At 44.1% G+C, this 15459-nt stretch overlaps 2 protein-coding genes across 6 annotated transcripts; one reads left to right on the forward strand and one right to left on the reverse strand.

Moving 5' to 3' along the window:
- Window positions 1-1341: 1341 nt before the first annotated feature.
- LOC121192467 (SH2 domain-containing adapter protein E-like) lies at window positions 1342-9361 on the reverse strand. 2 transcript variants are annotated; one of them, XM_041054195.1, is made up of 7 exons: window positions 8375-9361; window positions 6112-6238; window positions 5009-5245; window positions 4370-4613; window positions 3977-4096; window positions 3012-3216; window positions 1342-2751 (listed from the first exon to the last, which is right to left on the reverse strand). In XM_041054195.1, exons 1-6 carry the CDS (start codon window positions 8882-8884, stop codon window positions 3033-3035), a joined length of 1422 nt encoding a protein of 473 aa, XP_040910129.1. In that variant the 5' UTR covers window positions 8885-9361; the 3' UTR covers window positions 1342-2751; window positions 3012-3032. The 2 variants fall into 2 exon arrangements, with proteins under 2 accessions (XP_040910129.1, XP_040910128.1); XM_041054194.1 differs by having other exon boundaries at window positions 1342-3216.
- A 795-nt stretch (window positions 9362-10156) lies between these two features.
- Window positions 10157-15289, forward strand: pygo2 (pygopus homolog 2 (Drosophila)). 4 transcript variants are annotated; one of them, XM_041053708.1, is made up of 4 exons: window positions 10157-11153; window positions 11770-11822; window positions 11946-13675; window positions 14523-15289. In XM_041053708.1, exons 1-3 carry the CDS (start codon window positions 11105-11107, stop codon window positions 13635-13637), a joined length of 1794 nt encoding a protein of 597 aa, XP_040909642.1. In that variant the 5' UTR covers window positions 10157-11104; the 3' UTR covers window positions 13638-13675; window positions 14523-15289. The 4 variants fall into 4 exon arrangements, with proteins under 4 accessions (XP_040909642.1, XP_040909643.1, XP_040909640.1 ...); XM_041053709.1 differs by having other exon boundaries at window positions 11946-13666; XM_041053706.1 differs by having other exon boundaries at window positions 10157-10336; window positions 11093-11153; window positions 11946-15289.
- The last annotated feature ends 170 nt before the right edge of the window (window positions 15290-15459 follow it).

Consider the following 15459-nt stretch of genomic DNA (forward strand, 5'->3'; position numbering starts at 1 on the left):
GATAAGGATGGCAGGGACACTTCGGTTACCAACAGAGCGGGTCAAGCGACACCAAGATGTCAAGACAACATGTCCATCAGACAGAATCAGGCGGTGATCACGTCAAGCTGTCATGCAAGCCTGAGAGGGACAGGCAGCAGTTAGAGTAGGATGGCATACACTTGAGCACAAAATGAAATTATTCATTCAAGTATACAGTAGCATAGGTGGATCCAGGTCTGTATCATCTGATGATTAATTCCTTTCCAGGTGTAGCTCCCTCTCTCTTGGGTAGAATTTGAGAAGGCCTGTTGTCCTCAGGTTCATGAAATCCATCTTGATAGAAGACCACAGGGAGACCTTATGGCTGCAGCACACTACCAAGGAGGAGTCAGGAAACGTATGAATTACAAGGCTTTGGCACTACTCATTCATAGAGAACGTTCTTTTACGTAACAGGCAATGGTGGGAAGTAACTAAGCACATTTGATCAAGTGCTGAACTAAAGCACAGCTTTGAGGTACTTGAACTTGGACTTTTGTCGCTAAGCAGGTAAAAGTGTCTCATAACTCACCTGCAACCAGTCAACTGCTTCAGAAGGTAACAGCAATCAGTTATCCGTGCGGTAACACAACATTCGTGAGAAGACTGAAAGTTATCTCCTGTCTTAGAGAAATTAAATCTAACCCATGGATCACTCGCCTTCATAAATTAAAGCGCAAGCTCTTGGCACCAAACAGAAGCAAACAGTGATAGTGTCCTCCCCTGTGAGTCAAGGAGAGCCAGGTGACAGACTGATATCAGCCTCGGATAACACCGAAAGAGTGAGGAAGGTAAAGGAGAGGGGTGAACGATACGTAAGAAAAGGAGGGAAGGAGAGAGGGGTGGTGTCAATTGCTCTTTTTTTTCTTCCACATTTAGAGTCCTTGACACGGGTGTAATGCTGCTACTCTTACTCTTAGTCTGTTTTTAGAGCTGCATTTACCTTAGATCTACACACAGCACAGGCTGGAGTGCTCATTGCAGGCACATGAGCTGTTTGCCTTCAACATGATCCTCGGTTAAACCTAATCTACCCACTAGACCTTCCCCCTAACCTTTTCACTCTAACCTGACATAATCATCGATCCCCTTTTAGCAAAATGGGAGTACTACACTTCCAGACAAATGACTAAACCGGCGAAACCGCAATCAGGCTCTCATAGGTAAAAGATTCATTATGCTCAAAAATGCCCCCATTCAGTCATTCCAGTATGTGTGAAGAGGGTGGTTCTTCAGGGACGATGGGTGGGTTTGATTCTTTGATCATTCTCTTTCAGAGGCCTCACATTGACACAAACACCCTCACATTTTGCTGTTTATGCTGTTGATTTATTGGGATCAGAGAGAAGCTAACAGGGGATCTCCAGCATTGAGATTCAGGACCTTTTTATTAAATTCTGCTTTACAATGCTTGAACATCAGGTCTCCACATATCAAAAGACAGTGGTGAAAAATGTATAGCAGGTGTGTCTCCTTGGATTACCTCTGCCCGAATGCTCTGCCAGAAACCACAACCTCCCTTAAATCCTTGAAAAGACATGGGAATGGCAGACCGCCAAAAAACTTTAAGACAAATTTTAACCTTAGTTATACCATATTTTACTGTCAGTCTGATGGTTAACATCAGGCTGTGTTGTACATCAGAGTTGCTCAGATGATTTCCAGCATATCCCTAAATTAAGACAGACCATGTCAGATGCTTGAATTACACTCAGAATACACAAAGAAAAATAAGACAGTGAATATAATATAGTTAGCACTTCTCAGTTTGCTGCCCTGCCTTTTAGCACTAGGGGGCATTACACCCTGAGGGAGAACAGCATTATTTTTTAGCAACAGGGATCTGAATAAACAATATTAAAAAGAGAAAGACTGTAAAAAACTGGCACTTTTTTATGTTGATACTGCATTTAAATCTTTTTTTGTTTGTTTGTTTCAATTATTTCAATATTAGTAATGAATTCCTTGTACTTATATCTGAAAATGATCCACTTTTGAACACCCAAATAAGTCTGACATCAGTTTTACAATGTTTCCTTACCACAAATCACAATAACTGTCCAGATTATATTACAGATATTCCCTAGAATGAACAGGTTTCTTTAGCTGGCACACAAGCTCAGTTCTAAAAAGCTCTAACTCTTCTAACTATTGGTCAACCATTCCTCCTTCAAGCACATTGCATCAGGGTGAATCACTCACTCTTCACAGTGCAGATAATACAGTAGAAACAACACCCTCGTTCACAGTAAAACAGAGGAAAACCTCAAGGGACAGTGGTTACAGAAAACTGACAAGTATAAGATCATAAATTAGAAATCTGCTGCAAGCATTAAGATAAAATAGCTGGTCTTTGTTCATATCTTGATAAGTGTAATGATATGCTTATGTGTACGGATTTTTACCAGCTATAAACTTCAAGGAAAGAAGAACATTCTTTGTGTTGGCAAGTTGGTGCAGTGTACCAGCACATCCACCAGAGGGAGAAAGAGAGCTACAAACATGTCTCCACGTCTTAAGTACTTTTCTGCCTCATAGTAAATTTTACTTTGTAACTATAATAAAAATAGCATATGTATCTTTTAATAGAGCCATGGTGGATAATTAAAACATCACATCTATGTTTGAGTCCCGTTCAAATCCAACTCCAGGTCACATTTCATCAGTAAAAGTGCCTCATGCTTCCCCGCTGTTCACATGCAAAACAGCTGCCTTGGTGTTTTGCATCCCCTGAACATCGAAGTAAAATAACAAAAGAAGATAAAGAGTGAGCTGCAAATATTTCCTGATGATCAGATGAAAATAGTTTTGTTTTTTTGTTTTTTTAAAGCACAAAGTAGAGTCATACAAACAAGTAATAAAATCAGACTTTCTGAAAAGGACATGGCAGTAGAAGTACACGTTGAGCTTCATTGATCAGAAACTGAGGTTGTGACTGATGTTTGGAGACATTTTGCCCATGTAGGCCCAGAGGTGTTTGCTTTGTATACCTAATGTGGGCAGGGGTGGAGTCAGTAGATGCGAGGCACTGGATGCAGCAGAGTCATGTGCTCTGCGCCGTTGAAAGGCAGACGCTGAGTGCAGTAATGGTGCACCACCTCTGGGATGCTGGGGAACACGCAGCTGCTCTGGTCCAGGGTGTAGTCATTTTCTTTGGTCTGAGCAACAATGATATGAACACAGCCTTGGCTTGTCCTGAGTCACACACAGGAGAGGAAAGGACATTAGCCAAAAATATTATAAATTCATCAATACTGGTGTGTGCTATGAGCCTGGGAGATGTTACATGAAAACAGAGTTTCTTTGTTAAAATGAAGTAGTTTTTTGTACAGATCTTATTTTGTATTATAAAAGTTTGTAAGCTTTCACTTACATTCTAAAAATACCTTCTTACATTCCTGTCCTGTCTGTGATACTTGGCCCCAAACACATTCATTACTACTGAATATGTAAATATTCAAGGTTTGGCCATAATTACACCATTTCATTTTTATAAAAAGCTAAATATTTCCAAAAACTTCCTATAAGTTTTTGCAGTTTTTGGCAAACATTACTCAAACAGGAGTACAACATAGTATGGGGAACATGGACAGAGCTCTGTTATACAAAGGAATAAGCTATATTGGGCTTTGGATACATGGGTAATACGAGTACATAATTTATTGTAGGTTTTAGTCTTTTAAAGGGTTTTGCTTACAATAATAAAAGTGCTGAATATTAACAGCCTAATACTGTAAAATGTTATACTTATTTAATGTTGTATAACTAAGTCAAAATATTATATCAGTGTGAAAAATGTAAATTATGACACAGACCACTTTCAACTGTTGAGTTTACAGCTAGACCTATTACATTTTAATCCATTCATGTGCTGCAGTTTGTGACCAATGTGAACTACTCAAAGTAACATCTCAGCTCTTTAGACACAACCGATGCACTTTCCAGTTACACTCACTTGAGGGCGATGGAGTACTTGCTGTTGTCAGACTCGCTGTTCCTGACCAAGAAGCTGGCCTCTTTGCAGGACTGCAGCTGAAACTCCGCCTCCTGGCGAGTCACACAGCCATGGTACCAGCTGAGACAGGTTGTGGAGTGGAGTGAGGGGAGGGGGAATTACATTTCATCTGTTATTGATCAAGTGTAGAGACTCATTTTTTTAAATAAAATCCCTGGAAGTGAACCTTAATAATACTAAGTAATATGTATTAAAATTCTGGAGTGAGCTGATACGAAGGCAACAGTAATTCAAAAGACGACCAACCATGAGTTATTTGTACTCAAATGGCCTCCACAGTCAGAGGTTCAGGATTAGTGAATTATTCAATTTTCAACATACTAGTACTGGTACCTCTGTTTTTCCAGGGGCAGGGAGGGGTCCACCCAGCAAGCCTCAGGGCTGTCAGGGCTGCTGCCTGGGGTGGTGGATGGCGACAGGGTTGGGGGCGAGGATCGCAGGATTTTCTGGGTCCAGCTTTTCTGCCTCAAATGCTGGTGCTGAGACAGTGGCTGCGTTGGCAGATGTTGGGACTGCCTGGTGAGCGTGGGGTGAGGTGTCTCATCTTTGGCTGGGCGTTCAGGGCTGTCAAACTGTGCTGGGGGAAGAAGAGTGATGAGAGAAGATATGAATTTATATAAAGAAACAGCTGACTCTATGCCTGAGTTTGAACTGGATGCCGAAGCCTCCAGTAAATACAGAATAAGAAGACAGCACTTTGATGTTTCATGCAAGATATTATTCAGTATGCTGTTGGTCTATGGGGCACATAAAATATAAATGTGGAAGTAGGCCTGACTTGTTTTTTGAACTAATATTTTTCATATGAATCTAAGGTAAGAGGTAAGGGCGGTGCTGTGTTAAATAAATATTAGTGTTTTTTTTAGTTCAGCAAAAATGTGACGAGTATCACAATCCAAAGAGGGATAGCCTAAAGTCAGTAATGTATCAAATTCCAGCTGTGTGTGGCGTACCAAATGTAGTCTGCTGTACCTGACAGAGTTTTGACAATATGCTCCTTCTTCCACTCCCAAGGCAGCTCGTACTCGGTGGAGGGGCGAGGATCCAGCTCCGGCCGTGTGACTGCCATCTTGTCACCGTCACCACTTCCCTCATATGGGACATCATATATCTGTAGGGGTGCAGGCTGACTTTCCTCCACCATACCCTCACTCCCTTCCATCAGCACACACACCTTCAGCAGGTCCTTAGACCCCCGACGTCTGATCTCTTGCAGGTGGAAAACAGGAGATTGAAGATTAAGACCTCTGCTAACAAAACACTGAAGGGGTGTACGGTGTGAGTGGTGTGTGTCTGTGAATGAACACCAGAAGCAGCTCTCTGTGAACGTCAGACATAAACTGGCTACAGCTTCCTTGCTCTCATAGCTTTGCATATTGAATCACAGTGACATCAGACTCTTGCTTACTTCCTCAGAATGATTTAAGCCTCATAAATTGACTCAGTCACATCATCACATCCTCTTTAGACTTCTTTGAGGGGCCCTGGAAGTAGCGCAGGCACTGATTGAAGTAAAATCTACTAGAGAGCACTGCAATAAAACATTTTCACATTCACAGCAGGCTATTGTGTAACCCTTTCAGTTAAAACAATGGAGTGATGGAATGAAAGGTCAGGAGAGCATGTGATTGGATGACGGTCCACCAGTCATCCTGGATGCTGGGAAGTTTTGATAAATGGGGACCGGTCCATATAGGGGTTTACACAGAGCTGCATCCGAGAGGACGGGGGGGGGGGGGGGGGCACTGAGGGCCAACGTCCTTTTTAGAGAATAGTACCAGGAAACAGAGACAGGAAAGAGGAAGCGGGGGCAGGAAACTGCACCCATTGTCTGAACGCAACAGAGTTACCGTGGCAACCCCATGGGGTACAGAGAGCACTGGGGGAATGAGTTCACGTTCTCAATGCTCGGTCCGGAGAGACTAAAAATGAGGATCCTTTCATTCACACAGGGACTACGTGGTGAAATGAAGCTGTACAGATTCAGCGATCAGGGAATGAACCGTCACTCCTCTTACCGTAACAGCTGACAGCCACAAGAGAAGGCAGTATGAGTACATTAATGAAAGTCTTACCAGTAATCATCTGCTGGGCATCATAAGGCTCCATGTAACCATCGTTCTCTCCAACCCTCTCTGCCTGCCTTTGCTCTCTTGTCTTCTGTGCATCAAACGGATCTGCATAATCCTCAAGAATTATCACCTGCGTAAAGAAATACAGGGGAATCAACATTTTCCTTGCATACTTTACACTCTGAAAAAACCCAAAACGTTTTCATAATGGAAAGGAGGGAAAAAGACTCAGGAACAGGTCTGCAAATTGCATTGATACCAGTCTTTACTATATTGTGGTCCCAGTAATCTACCAGCTATGACAGACTAACTGCACAGTACACTCCTTCCATCACCTGTTGATCTACCAGTCACTGGTAACACACTAATACCATGTGCAAATGAAACAGTGTGGAACCTTGTTAGCAAGCAAGCAAGCAGAAAAGTAAACATATACAGCTAAAAGTAATGGATAAATGGTTGAATCATCCAGCCTCTAATGATCTAATGAACATTTTAATTATCAATTCATCTGCTAATTATTTTCTTGAATATTTTGTCTATAGAATTTCGGAAAATAGATTAAAACGTTCATTACATTTTTCAAGAGCTCAAAGTGACATTTTAAAATATCTTGTTTGAAGATGTATATGGCAAAGAGAGGCAGCAAATTATCTCATTTGAAAAGCTGGAACCGGCAAATGTTTGGCATTTTTGTTTGAAAATTTGCATTTGGAACATGACAGGTGGCGTCAGTGAAGAGGTACTGGAGCTCATCTGATAGGGCTGAGGGGGTATGTTAGACACACACACACAAAAAGATGGCAAACTAACGGCAATATACTACAGGACAGGCTTCAGCTAGTTAGAAGAATACCTGGCACCTCATTTACATTTTTTCTAAAGAAGTCCATTCTCTTTACATTCTCTATCCTCTTTTCTGCCACACCAGTCATGCTTGACTGTCCTGTCATCTTATCAGTGCCATATAATTTCTTGTTTATTTTACAAGCCACTATCCAAGAGACAAGAATAAGCCGTAAAATGAAGTTGTCTCTCTAATCACTTCCAGTTGTGCTCCCTTTCCAAGTAAATGCTGGCATTTGTCTGTGTTTGAATAAAGTAGCAGATGTTTCAGAGGCTGTGTGTTGTTGGTAAGGCTTTTTCATTTAGAGAGATTAGTGGGACAAAGACTACAACACAGATACCCAGACACACACTTGCCTTTATCTTCACCTCCTGTGGAAATAACTGCATATTCTTTATTAACTGGGGAACTCAGAGGTAATACACATTAACTGGAACTCGACCAATCGCAGCTATTGGCCGATGCATGAATTTGAGATCAGGAATGGGGATTTACTCCCTTTTTGCAACATAAAACTCCCGTTTTATTCCTCCACTCTTTTATCTGTCTTTTTTTCACACCATCTCTTCACTATCACTGCCCTGACTTCTCTATCTTTCTCCTTTTTTTTTTCAAAGCCAAGCTGGAGGGGACTTGGGTTAGCGCCTGAGTGTCAAATAACACGATGCTTTTTATAACATGATAGCTTTCACCAGGGGGCCTGAATCTAGTGAAAGAGTGGGATGAGGCGGAGGGAGGGAGGGGGTGAGAGAAGGGGAATACTGAGCCAGATTACATACAGGAGAGGAAGGTGAAGGCCTCATGTCTGACCACAGCTTTGTATTCAAGGCAGGGAAGGTGGGTGTAAGGGTGAGGGGTGGAGAGGAAGAGAAAGAGAGATAGAAAGACAGACTGGGAGGAGTGGACACAATGGAAGTTGTGGAGACAAAGGGGAGGGAGAAACAGAAACAATAATATCAATTTTCAGAGCTTGGACTGGATCCTGGCTACTTCATTGTCACCAGTGTTGATGACACCACAAGTTGTTTTTTTTTTTTTATGTAGCTCCTGTAGTGTGTTGCACTGTTGTTATACAATTAGAGAAACAGAAATGCAGTCGTCTGTTGTCACTGTAATCATGTTTAAACTATCAATAACAAACGTGTGTTAGATTTTACAAAGTGAATGCTCAAATATCACAGGAAAACTGTGATGTGTTATTCAAGAAAAACAGGCTAGGATCTTGGCGGGAGAGTAAAAATATGACAAACTGGCCACTACAATTTAAATAATTGATGCCCACAAGGAATATTTGCTGAACGTGAGACAATTTAGAAGGGAAAAAAGAATAAAGTTACTCTGGCGAGTTTCAATTACAACATCAGAATATTACTGCCGTATTGTATATTGTACGATTTGAGGGCTGAGATTGCAACTCACTGTTTCTGTTTTGCACTGGGCTGGTTTCTCTGCTTCAGGTACCACTTGATTGCTGATGGTACCGCTGTTGAAGTTGGGGCTTTTGTCCTGTTTGTCGACTCTGATCAGCCGGTTGATGTAGGCATTGGCAGATGGAGAGCTCTTCGGAGGTCTGTGCTGCTCTTCAAACACCGGCTCCGCTTTGGAGTTCTTGCGGCTCTTCCCAGACAGGAGGCTGTCCCAAACTTTTCCATCTTTCGCGGAGCTCACACCGTTTCTACTCAGCTCTATGGCTGAGTTCTTTCGGTTTCTTCCGGACAGGAGAGACCCAACTCCTCCGCCTCCTCCGCCTGTGCTGTCAGCAGAGGAGTTTTTGCGATGGCCCGTTTTGGAGCCTGTTGTTTTGGTACCGATGCTGGCCACCAGCCCGCCTTTAGTGGCTCTGGGTTGTGAGCCTGATTCGGAGGCTGAGCGGATCCTGTCGGTACCATTCTTCAGATTGATGGGAAACTCCTTGAACCACTTTGCCATTGCAACTCAGATGGAAACCAGTAAACCTCTCTGCCTTCTCCGACACCTTTTTGCGCCATACACCAGGGCCCCAGAGACGCACCTTTAGAAATCACAGCCTTTCCAACAAAAGACTTCCGTTGCTTTATTCTAGGATAGAGCCTGTGTAGACTACAGGATCTCCACACCTCCGTTTAAAGCATGTCATAAATGCTTTTAAAAGTCTGTGGCTCTATTCTTAATTCCCCAACTTCAAAAATGGTTGTAAGTAAACGACTCTCAGCCTTCATGCCTATTTGGCAAGGGAAAATAAAATAAAACAATACCCCTACTTTATCCCATTTGTGATTTTCTTACACCTGTTCCTTCGTCTGCCCAGAGGAAACGTTTATTCCCTTTGGATAAAGAGGTGTCTTCTGAGTGGGAAGACCCGAAAGAAGGCAAAGTTTTTCTTGTGGTCCCATTCCCAGAGTGGCTTTTCTGGTCTTTAACAGCCGTCCACTGTCGCAATGAGGCTACTGACTGCGCCTGGAGTATAGAGGGGAGGGGGGTATCTGAAGTTGAGAGGGGGGAGGCAGGACCGGGTGGGCGGTGATAAACTTTTAATTTTAAACACCATGGTGGAATAACCATTTGTAGAGCTCAGAACCATAGCCAGGTAATCCACCGAGGATAGTGCCATCTGTGTTGCTCATTGGCTTTAGCCTATGAGTAACGTAGTATCTGTATAATAGTTATATTCGAATCAGAATTGTTGTTGAGAACAAATAGCGGTATACAGGCCTCCTAAAATGCTGCTTTTTCAAATTATATCATTATTGATTATACTCTGAATAATAGCCGACCACACAGCAGACCACCTCCATCCATGCGAAAGTTTTTTTCAGATAGCAACTTAAACCGAAGTTGACAGTTACGCTAATATTTTGATGTTGGATATTAATTCAATATTAATCACAATGTCACTTGATAATGTGCTTAATTGACTGTCTAATTAATGTCCACCCCAGATTTAATTTTACAGGGTATCTTTGGGAAATGGTCCGTTCTGAGCGGCTCCATATGTAGCGGCGATAGGTATGACGCTGATTCTATAAATTAAAAAATATAAGATGTGAACAATGGCTGAGCTAGTAGATTTTCAAAATATAAATTTATAATGTTACACATTATACAACTCAATATGTATTTCTCTAAATGTTTTCAACATGCTTTTAACAGTAATGAGTTATTCCTATTGACACCCCCATTTTTGGTACGAGATGTAACCTTCCATGGTGCGCGATACTCCTTGTCCCTCTTTGTCCGGTGGCGACAGAAGGCCATGATAATTATGGCAAAATTTGCGTTTTTGAATGAATTATAGTTGAATGGTGGATCATCAAGCATACACCGTGTGAGGACTGGTTTGCTGGCAATGACACACCAGAGAGTTTCAATTTAAAGGACAGCAGAGCAAGCAACGGAGAAAGGGTACAGTTTGCTTCCAAGACAGTCTGCAAGATGGCTAGCTATCTTCAGTGGCATGCTAACGTTAGCTAGCAAGCTAATGTTAGCATAGTAAACAACAGTGTTCAAAACGTGATCGATTGCTTTATTTCATACATGCTGTGATAAGTGAAATTAAATGCACATTTTCACAAGTGTATGTTGAAAGATAAATGACAGTTTCGCATCAATGTACCAGTGTTGCGGCTACTCAACGCTGCTAGCTAGCCACATTGAGTAACGTGGCTAGCTAGTTAGCCAAGGCAGTAACTAGCTTGCGTTAGCTAGCTGGTCGAGTTCTTTGCTACACATCTGTAAGTGATCATTTTAGAGAGAGATGGGTGGGGTGGGGGGTGCTCTGTAACTTGCTTGTACTGGCAGACGAGCGAGCAACCAGTTTCACTCAGCTAGCAGAAACTGGCTTGCAACAAAACGAACTTATGCCAAATAGCGTGAACCAGCTATGGTTTACCTGACGTTTATTTGGTGACCAACTCCCGGCGTGACAGACACCGTGGCGAAAGATTTGCAGCTGGAAAGGAGTTTACAGACCTGGGCCGGCGTTTTAATATAATTTAGTTACCAATACGTGTTAGATACTGCTGTGATGATAACCATTTTATCGTTATTGATATGACCTGAAGGCAGATTCCACCTACTCGGCTCATAGCCTTCAAGACGTCGTCATTTTTAACTTTTTTTTTCTTGCATATGAACGGTGATATGCCACTTCACCGACAGTCATATTAGCTAATGGCTGCCGAATCGGGGAGACTACTGGCGGGACAAGGAAAACGCAAAGGTAGGAATTAATTTCACCCATCTCCCAATCAGATCGGAATCATCCATTACTGCGCTGCAATGGGCTGCACTGGTGCTGTTAGCAAATCCCTTCTCGCCTCCCCCATATGTAAACTTCACGACTGTCTCCGGTGGTGGCAGTTTCTCACAGAGTGGACCTGTGAACGGGGTTGATGTCTATCTTGCTATCAATGTATCTTCAACTTCGTTTCCTCGTTCTCATGTCTTCGTCTTTTCCTGTCTCCCTCATTGACCTTACCTCTTCTGCCTCTGTTTGCGGCCTCTCTCCCTCTCGCCTGGGTCATTTGGTCTGCCTGGGTCATTTGCGATTCAAGGCTTCATAACCCTGGTGATGATAACGCCTGGATGTTCAGCATCTTGTCCTCATGCCAGTCTATGTCCCATCATTGAATCCATCTCAACTGTTGGACTTGAAAAAGAGGCCCTAGGTCTAAAGCTGCTCCACTCTGTCACTAAGGGGTATTGGCCAATCCAAATGTGATGCTGCACTTGATTGGTGCTGGACCAATGGCATGAGACACGGAGGCCTATTTTTGATGTGGCTAATATTATATATCTCCCTTTCTACCCCTTCCCTCCATATTTTACTGTTTCAGCTTCACAGATGAAGAGCCCGGAGAAGAAGAAGGCAAGGAAATCAACCACTCAGGTATTAGTTGTTTTTGGAAATTTGATACTTTGCCACATAAAGGAAATAATTAAAGGACCTCAAAGGCTGATTCAATGAGAATTTAAGTTGTCAAACATTTGCTCCATATCTCCTTTTTTTTAGGCGGCGGGGTTCTCTCACCTCACTGAGTTTGCACCCCCTCCTACACCTATGGTGGACCACCTGGTTGCCTCCAACCCCTTTGATGATGACTTTGGGCCCCCATCCCGACCTAGCGGGGCAGGTGGACCAGGTGGTGCTCCGTTTCTTCCCAGCCCAGGCGCAGGTGGAGGAGGTGGGTATGGAGGTGGAGGCAGAATGGGCGGAGGCATGGGCTTCATGGGAGGCCCAGGAGGACCAGGTGGCGGCCAGCCTGGACGGAGGCCACCGTTTGGCCCTCCATCCAATGCTGGACCTCACCACCAGCTAGGCTTTGGAGGAATGCCTGGCTTTGGAGGTGGTGGTGGGGGTGGCAGTGGGGGAGGAGGGGGTGGTGGTGGATTTCCCCCTGGTGGCCCTTCTCAGTTCAATATGCCACCAAACTTCAGTCCACCCATGCACCCTGGGCCAGGATTCAATCCCATGTTGTCTCCAGGGGGTATGGGAGGTCCCGGAGGAGGAGGGCCACCCCATCCTCGGTTTGGCATGCCTCCACAGCAGCAGCATGGACAGGGTGGACATCCATTCAACAGCCCACCATTACCTGGTGGTGGAGGTCCGAGAGGGCCACATGGCCCCCTCCCTCCTATGGGAGGAGGCATGGGTCCTGGGATGAACATGATGGGTGGCATGGGTGGTGGCCCTGGAGGCAATATGGTAGGTGGGTTGCCAGGTATGCCCCCTCAAGGACAGTTTCCTCCCTCACAGGATGGCCCCTACCCAGGTCCCAGTCCACCAGGACCAGGCAACGAGGATGGAAAGAATTTTGGTGGAGGAGGGGCACCGCCTGGGCCTGGGTCAGGGCCAGGGCCGCAGCAGCAGCAACAGCAGCAGCAACAGCTTAGCCTAAATCCCAATGGTCCTCCTCCTAATAATACCACTCCTGGCCCTCCTCCTAACTCTGGCCCACCACAGCCTGGGGGCGGCTTCCCTGGCCACCCTGACGTCCAGCAGCCCAATGCCAATACACCTGGTCAGCCTCCCTCAGCACCGCCACAGCCTAACCCCAACTCTTCTCCCACTGGTCCACTGAATGGATCAGGCCAGCCCCAGCATCCACCACCCAGTCAACTACAGCCCCCCAGCAATACAAACACCCCGAACTCTAATAACTCTACCCAGCAGCAGCAACAGCAGCAGCAATCCACTCCACCTAACTCTGCCCCTGGCTCCACGCCTTACAACCAGCAGAATAACACTCCTGGTGCTGGTGGTCCAATGCCAAATGCCGCCCCCAATTCAGGTCAGAACAACATGACCAACAACAATGGAGGCAACACTCCTGGCAGCAACCCCAACCCCCCCTCTAACTCCACTTCGACCCCAAACACCCAGTCTCCCCTGCCCCCTGGTCCTGCTGCCCCCTCAACTGGGCCGGGCTCTGGCCCCGGAAAACTTGGTGGCCCCGGTATGGTCTTCCCCTGCGGCCTTTGTATGGCGGAGGTGCACGATGACCAGGACGCCATCCTTTGCGAGGCATCATGTCAGCGCTGGTTCCACCGTGACTGCACGGGCCTGACAGAGCCAGCGTACGGGCTGCTGACTCGAGAGAGTGCTGCTGTTTGGGCCTGTGACTTCTGCATCAAGACCAAGGACATTCAGGCTGTGTTTGTGCGCCAGGGATTAGGCCAGCTGGTGGCAGCTAATGAGAGTTGAGGAGTGGAAGACAAAGGAGCAGCATGGAGGTGCGACACGTAAGGACAAATAGAGACATCTTTGTTCTGATCTAACTGAATGACCTGTGTGTCATGTCAGCTACTTGCCCAGTTTTCTCTTGACTAGCCCTTTACTTGTTCACTACACAGAGAAACACACTCATTGACATTCATGCTTATATACAGCACTTTGAGTGACTCTAGGACTCTCGGCAAATGACCCCCCCCCCCCCACCCACCCTGATAGGAGTCAAATCATGATGAATGTTAAACTACACAGTCCTTCAGACATCTAGCTTGCCAACCAGCAAAGCACTGACACCAACACACTACCTCACACACTTTGTGACTGACTGGCACGGAAGCTCCCGCACTGACTGACTGTGATTGACTCACCACACTCACGCACCACACCACAGGAGCGTGATGGTATTTCAAGCACACACTTATACACACACAAATCCACGTTGGGCGGTTTTGATGCAGTGACTCAAAGTATCAACTTTATTCTTTGATTTCATGGCTTTAAATTAAAACAATATATGAATTCTTAAAAATTATATTTGAAATATTTGATATCTAATATTTTAAAGAGTCCCTAAAAAGCTAAAGGGGACTCGCTTGTTAATTGATTCACAGCTTTATTTGCCATCAAAATGTTTCATTCTAGCACTGCCCTATCACAGTTGGCCTTTTTTTCTGGAAGCAAGTGAAGGAAAATGGGGGGAAAAATACATCAGTATATTCCAATGTAAACTGTCAAGTATCAGGCGTATTGTAAATGTCAAGTGAGAAAAAAAAATCTGTTTTAAGTACTTTTGATAATTCCTACACATGCACACATACTCTGACCCTGTTGTTCTTATATCTGTCATTTTGTATCCAGTGCTGATTAACCCAAAGGAGACCCGGGCCGAGATTTCATCCATACTTCAGAGGGAAGGTTTTACCACCAAAATAGTTGTAAATATTAGGACAAAACATTTGTCTGGAAGTCCCATCAGTTGTGAACATGCCGCAGAGCTGACCAATGAACAAAATAAGTTGAACCTATGTGTCTTGGTTGTATACAGTATGGCGTTTTGGTTTTTATACAGTACATTTGAGTCAGCCATTTCTTTTTATCTCTGCAGTACACATGAATTGTGAAATCAGTGCTTTTGGATGGTGTTGGCATAGCAAGTAGTGACATCATGTCATATCAGATGTGCATAGTCCTTTTTAAAAAACAAAACAAAAATTAAAAAAAAATGTAAAACAAAAAAAAGAGGGGAGGGGGGGTGCATGTGAACCAATGCAGTAACTGTCTGATCTGTTTATGTTTATATTCTGGCCTCTGAGCTGCAAGAGGCCTTGAAGTAGACCAAATAACTAAAGAGCGAAAAATACCCATTTTTCACATTTCTGTCACAGTATAAGGTGTTTATAACTATTCTTCCTTCTCTCTTTCCTTAATTTTTCTTTACTCAATGTCCAAGTTGCCTTTCTTTTCTTGCGCTCTCAGCTGTTCCTTTTTATTTTGTACTGGTATTTGTGCTGTGCTTTTGCTCTGCTCTGGCGCCTCCTGGTGGAACCTGGAGGAACCTGTGAGTCCCACACCAGGTGGGGAAGGGAAAGGTACTAAACTCTGAAGTAAAGACAGATTTTTTTGTACTTGTCCATGTCTGTTTTTATTCCCTCTTTTTTTTATTTCTTTGCTAATCGTTGTATTAAAATAAGGGTTGGAAAACCCACTGAAACAGATAACTGTAATTTCTTTTTCATAATGCTCAGTTTCAGTTATAGTGCAGTTTAATTTTTCCAACGTCATTGTGTTAAACAAT

Source organism: Toxotes jaculatrix, chromosome 13 (assembly GCF_017976425.1).
Source record: "Toxotes jaculatrix isolate fToxJac2 chromosome 13, fToxJac2.pri, whole genome shotgun sequence".
NCBI lineage: Eukaryota > Metazoa > Chordata > Actinopteri > Toxotidae > Toxotes > Toxotes jaculatrix.

Coding starts and splice junctions, on each gene's coding strand:
- LOC121192467 (XM_041054195.1), bottom strand. CDS start 8,884: ATGGCAAAGTGGTTCAAGGAGTTTCCCATCAATCTGAAGAATGGTACC. Junction 6,239..8,374: donor CCCAGTGCAAAACAGAAACA/GTGAGTTGCAAT, acceptor TTCTTTACGCAG/GTGATAATTCTTGAGGATTA. Junction 5,246..6,111: donor TGCCCAGCAGATGATTACTG/GTAAGACTTTCA, acceptor TCCACCTGCAAG/AGATCAGACGTCGGGGGTCT.
- pygo2 (XM_041053708.1), top strand. CDS start 11,105: ATGGCTGCCGAATCGGGGAGACTACTGGCGGGACAAGGAAAACGCAAA. Junction 11,154..11,769: donor GGGACAAGGAAAACGCAAAG/GTAGGAATTAAT, acceptor TTACTGTTTCAG/CTTCACAGATGAAGAGCCCG. Junction 11,823..11,945: donor CAAGGAAATCAACCACTCAG/GTATTAGTTGTT, acceptor CCTTTTTTTTAG/GCGGCGGGGTTCTCTCACCT.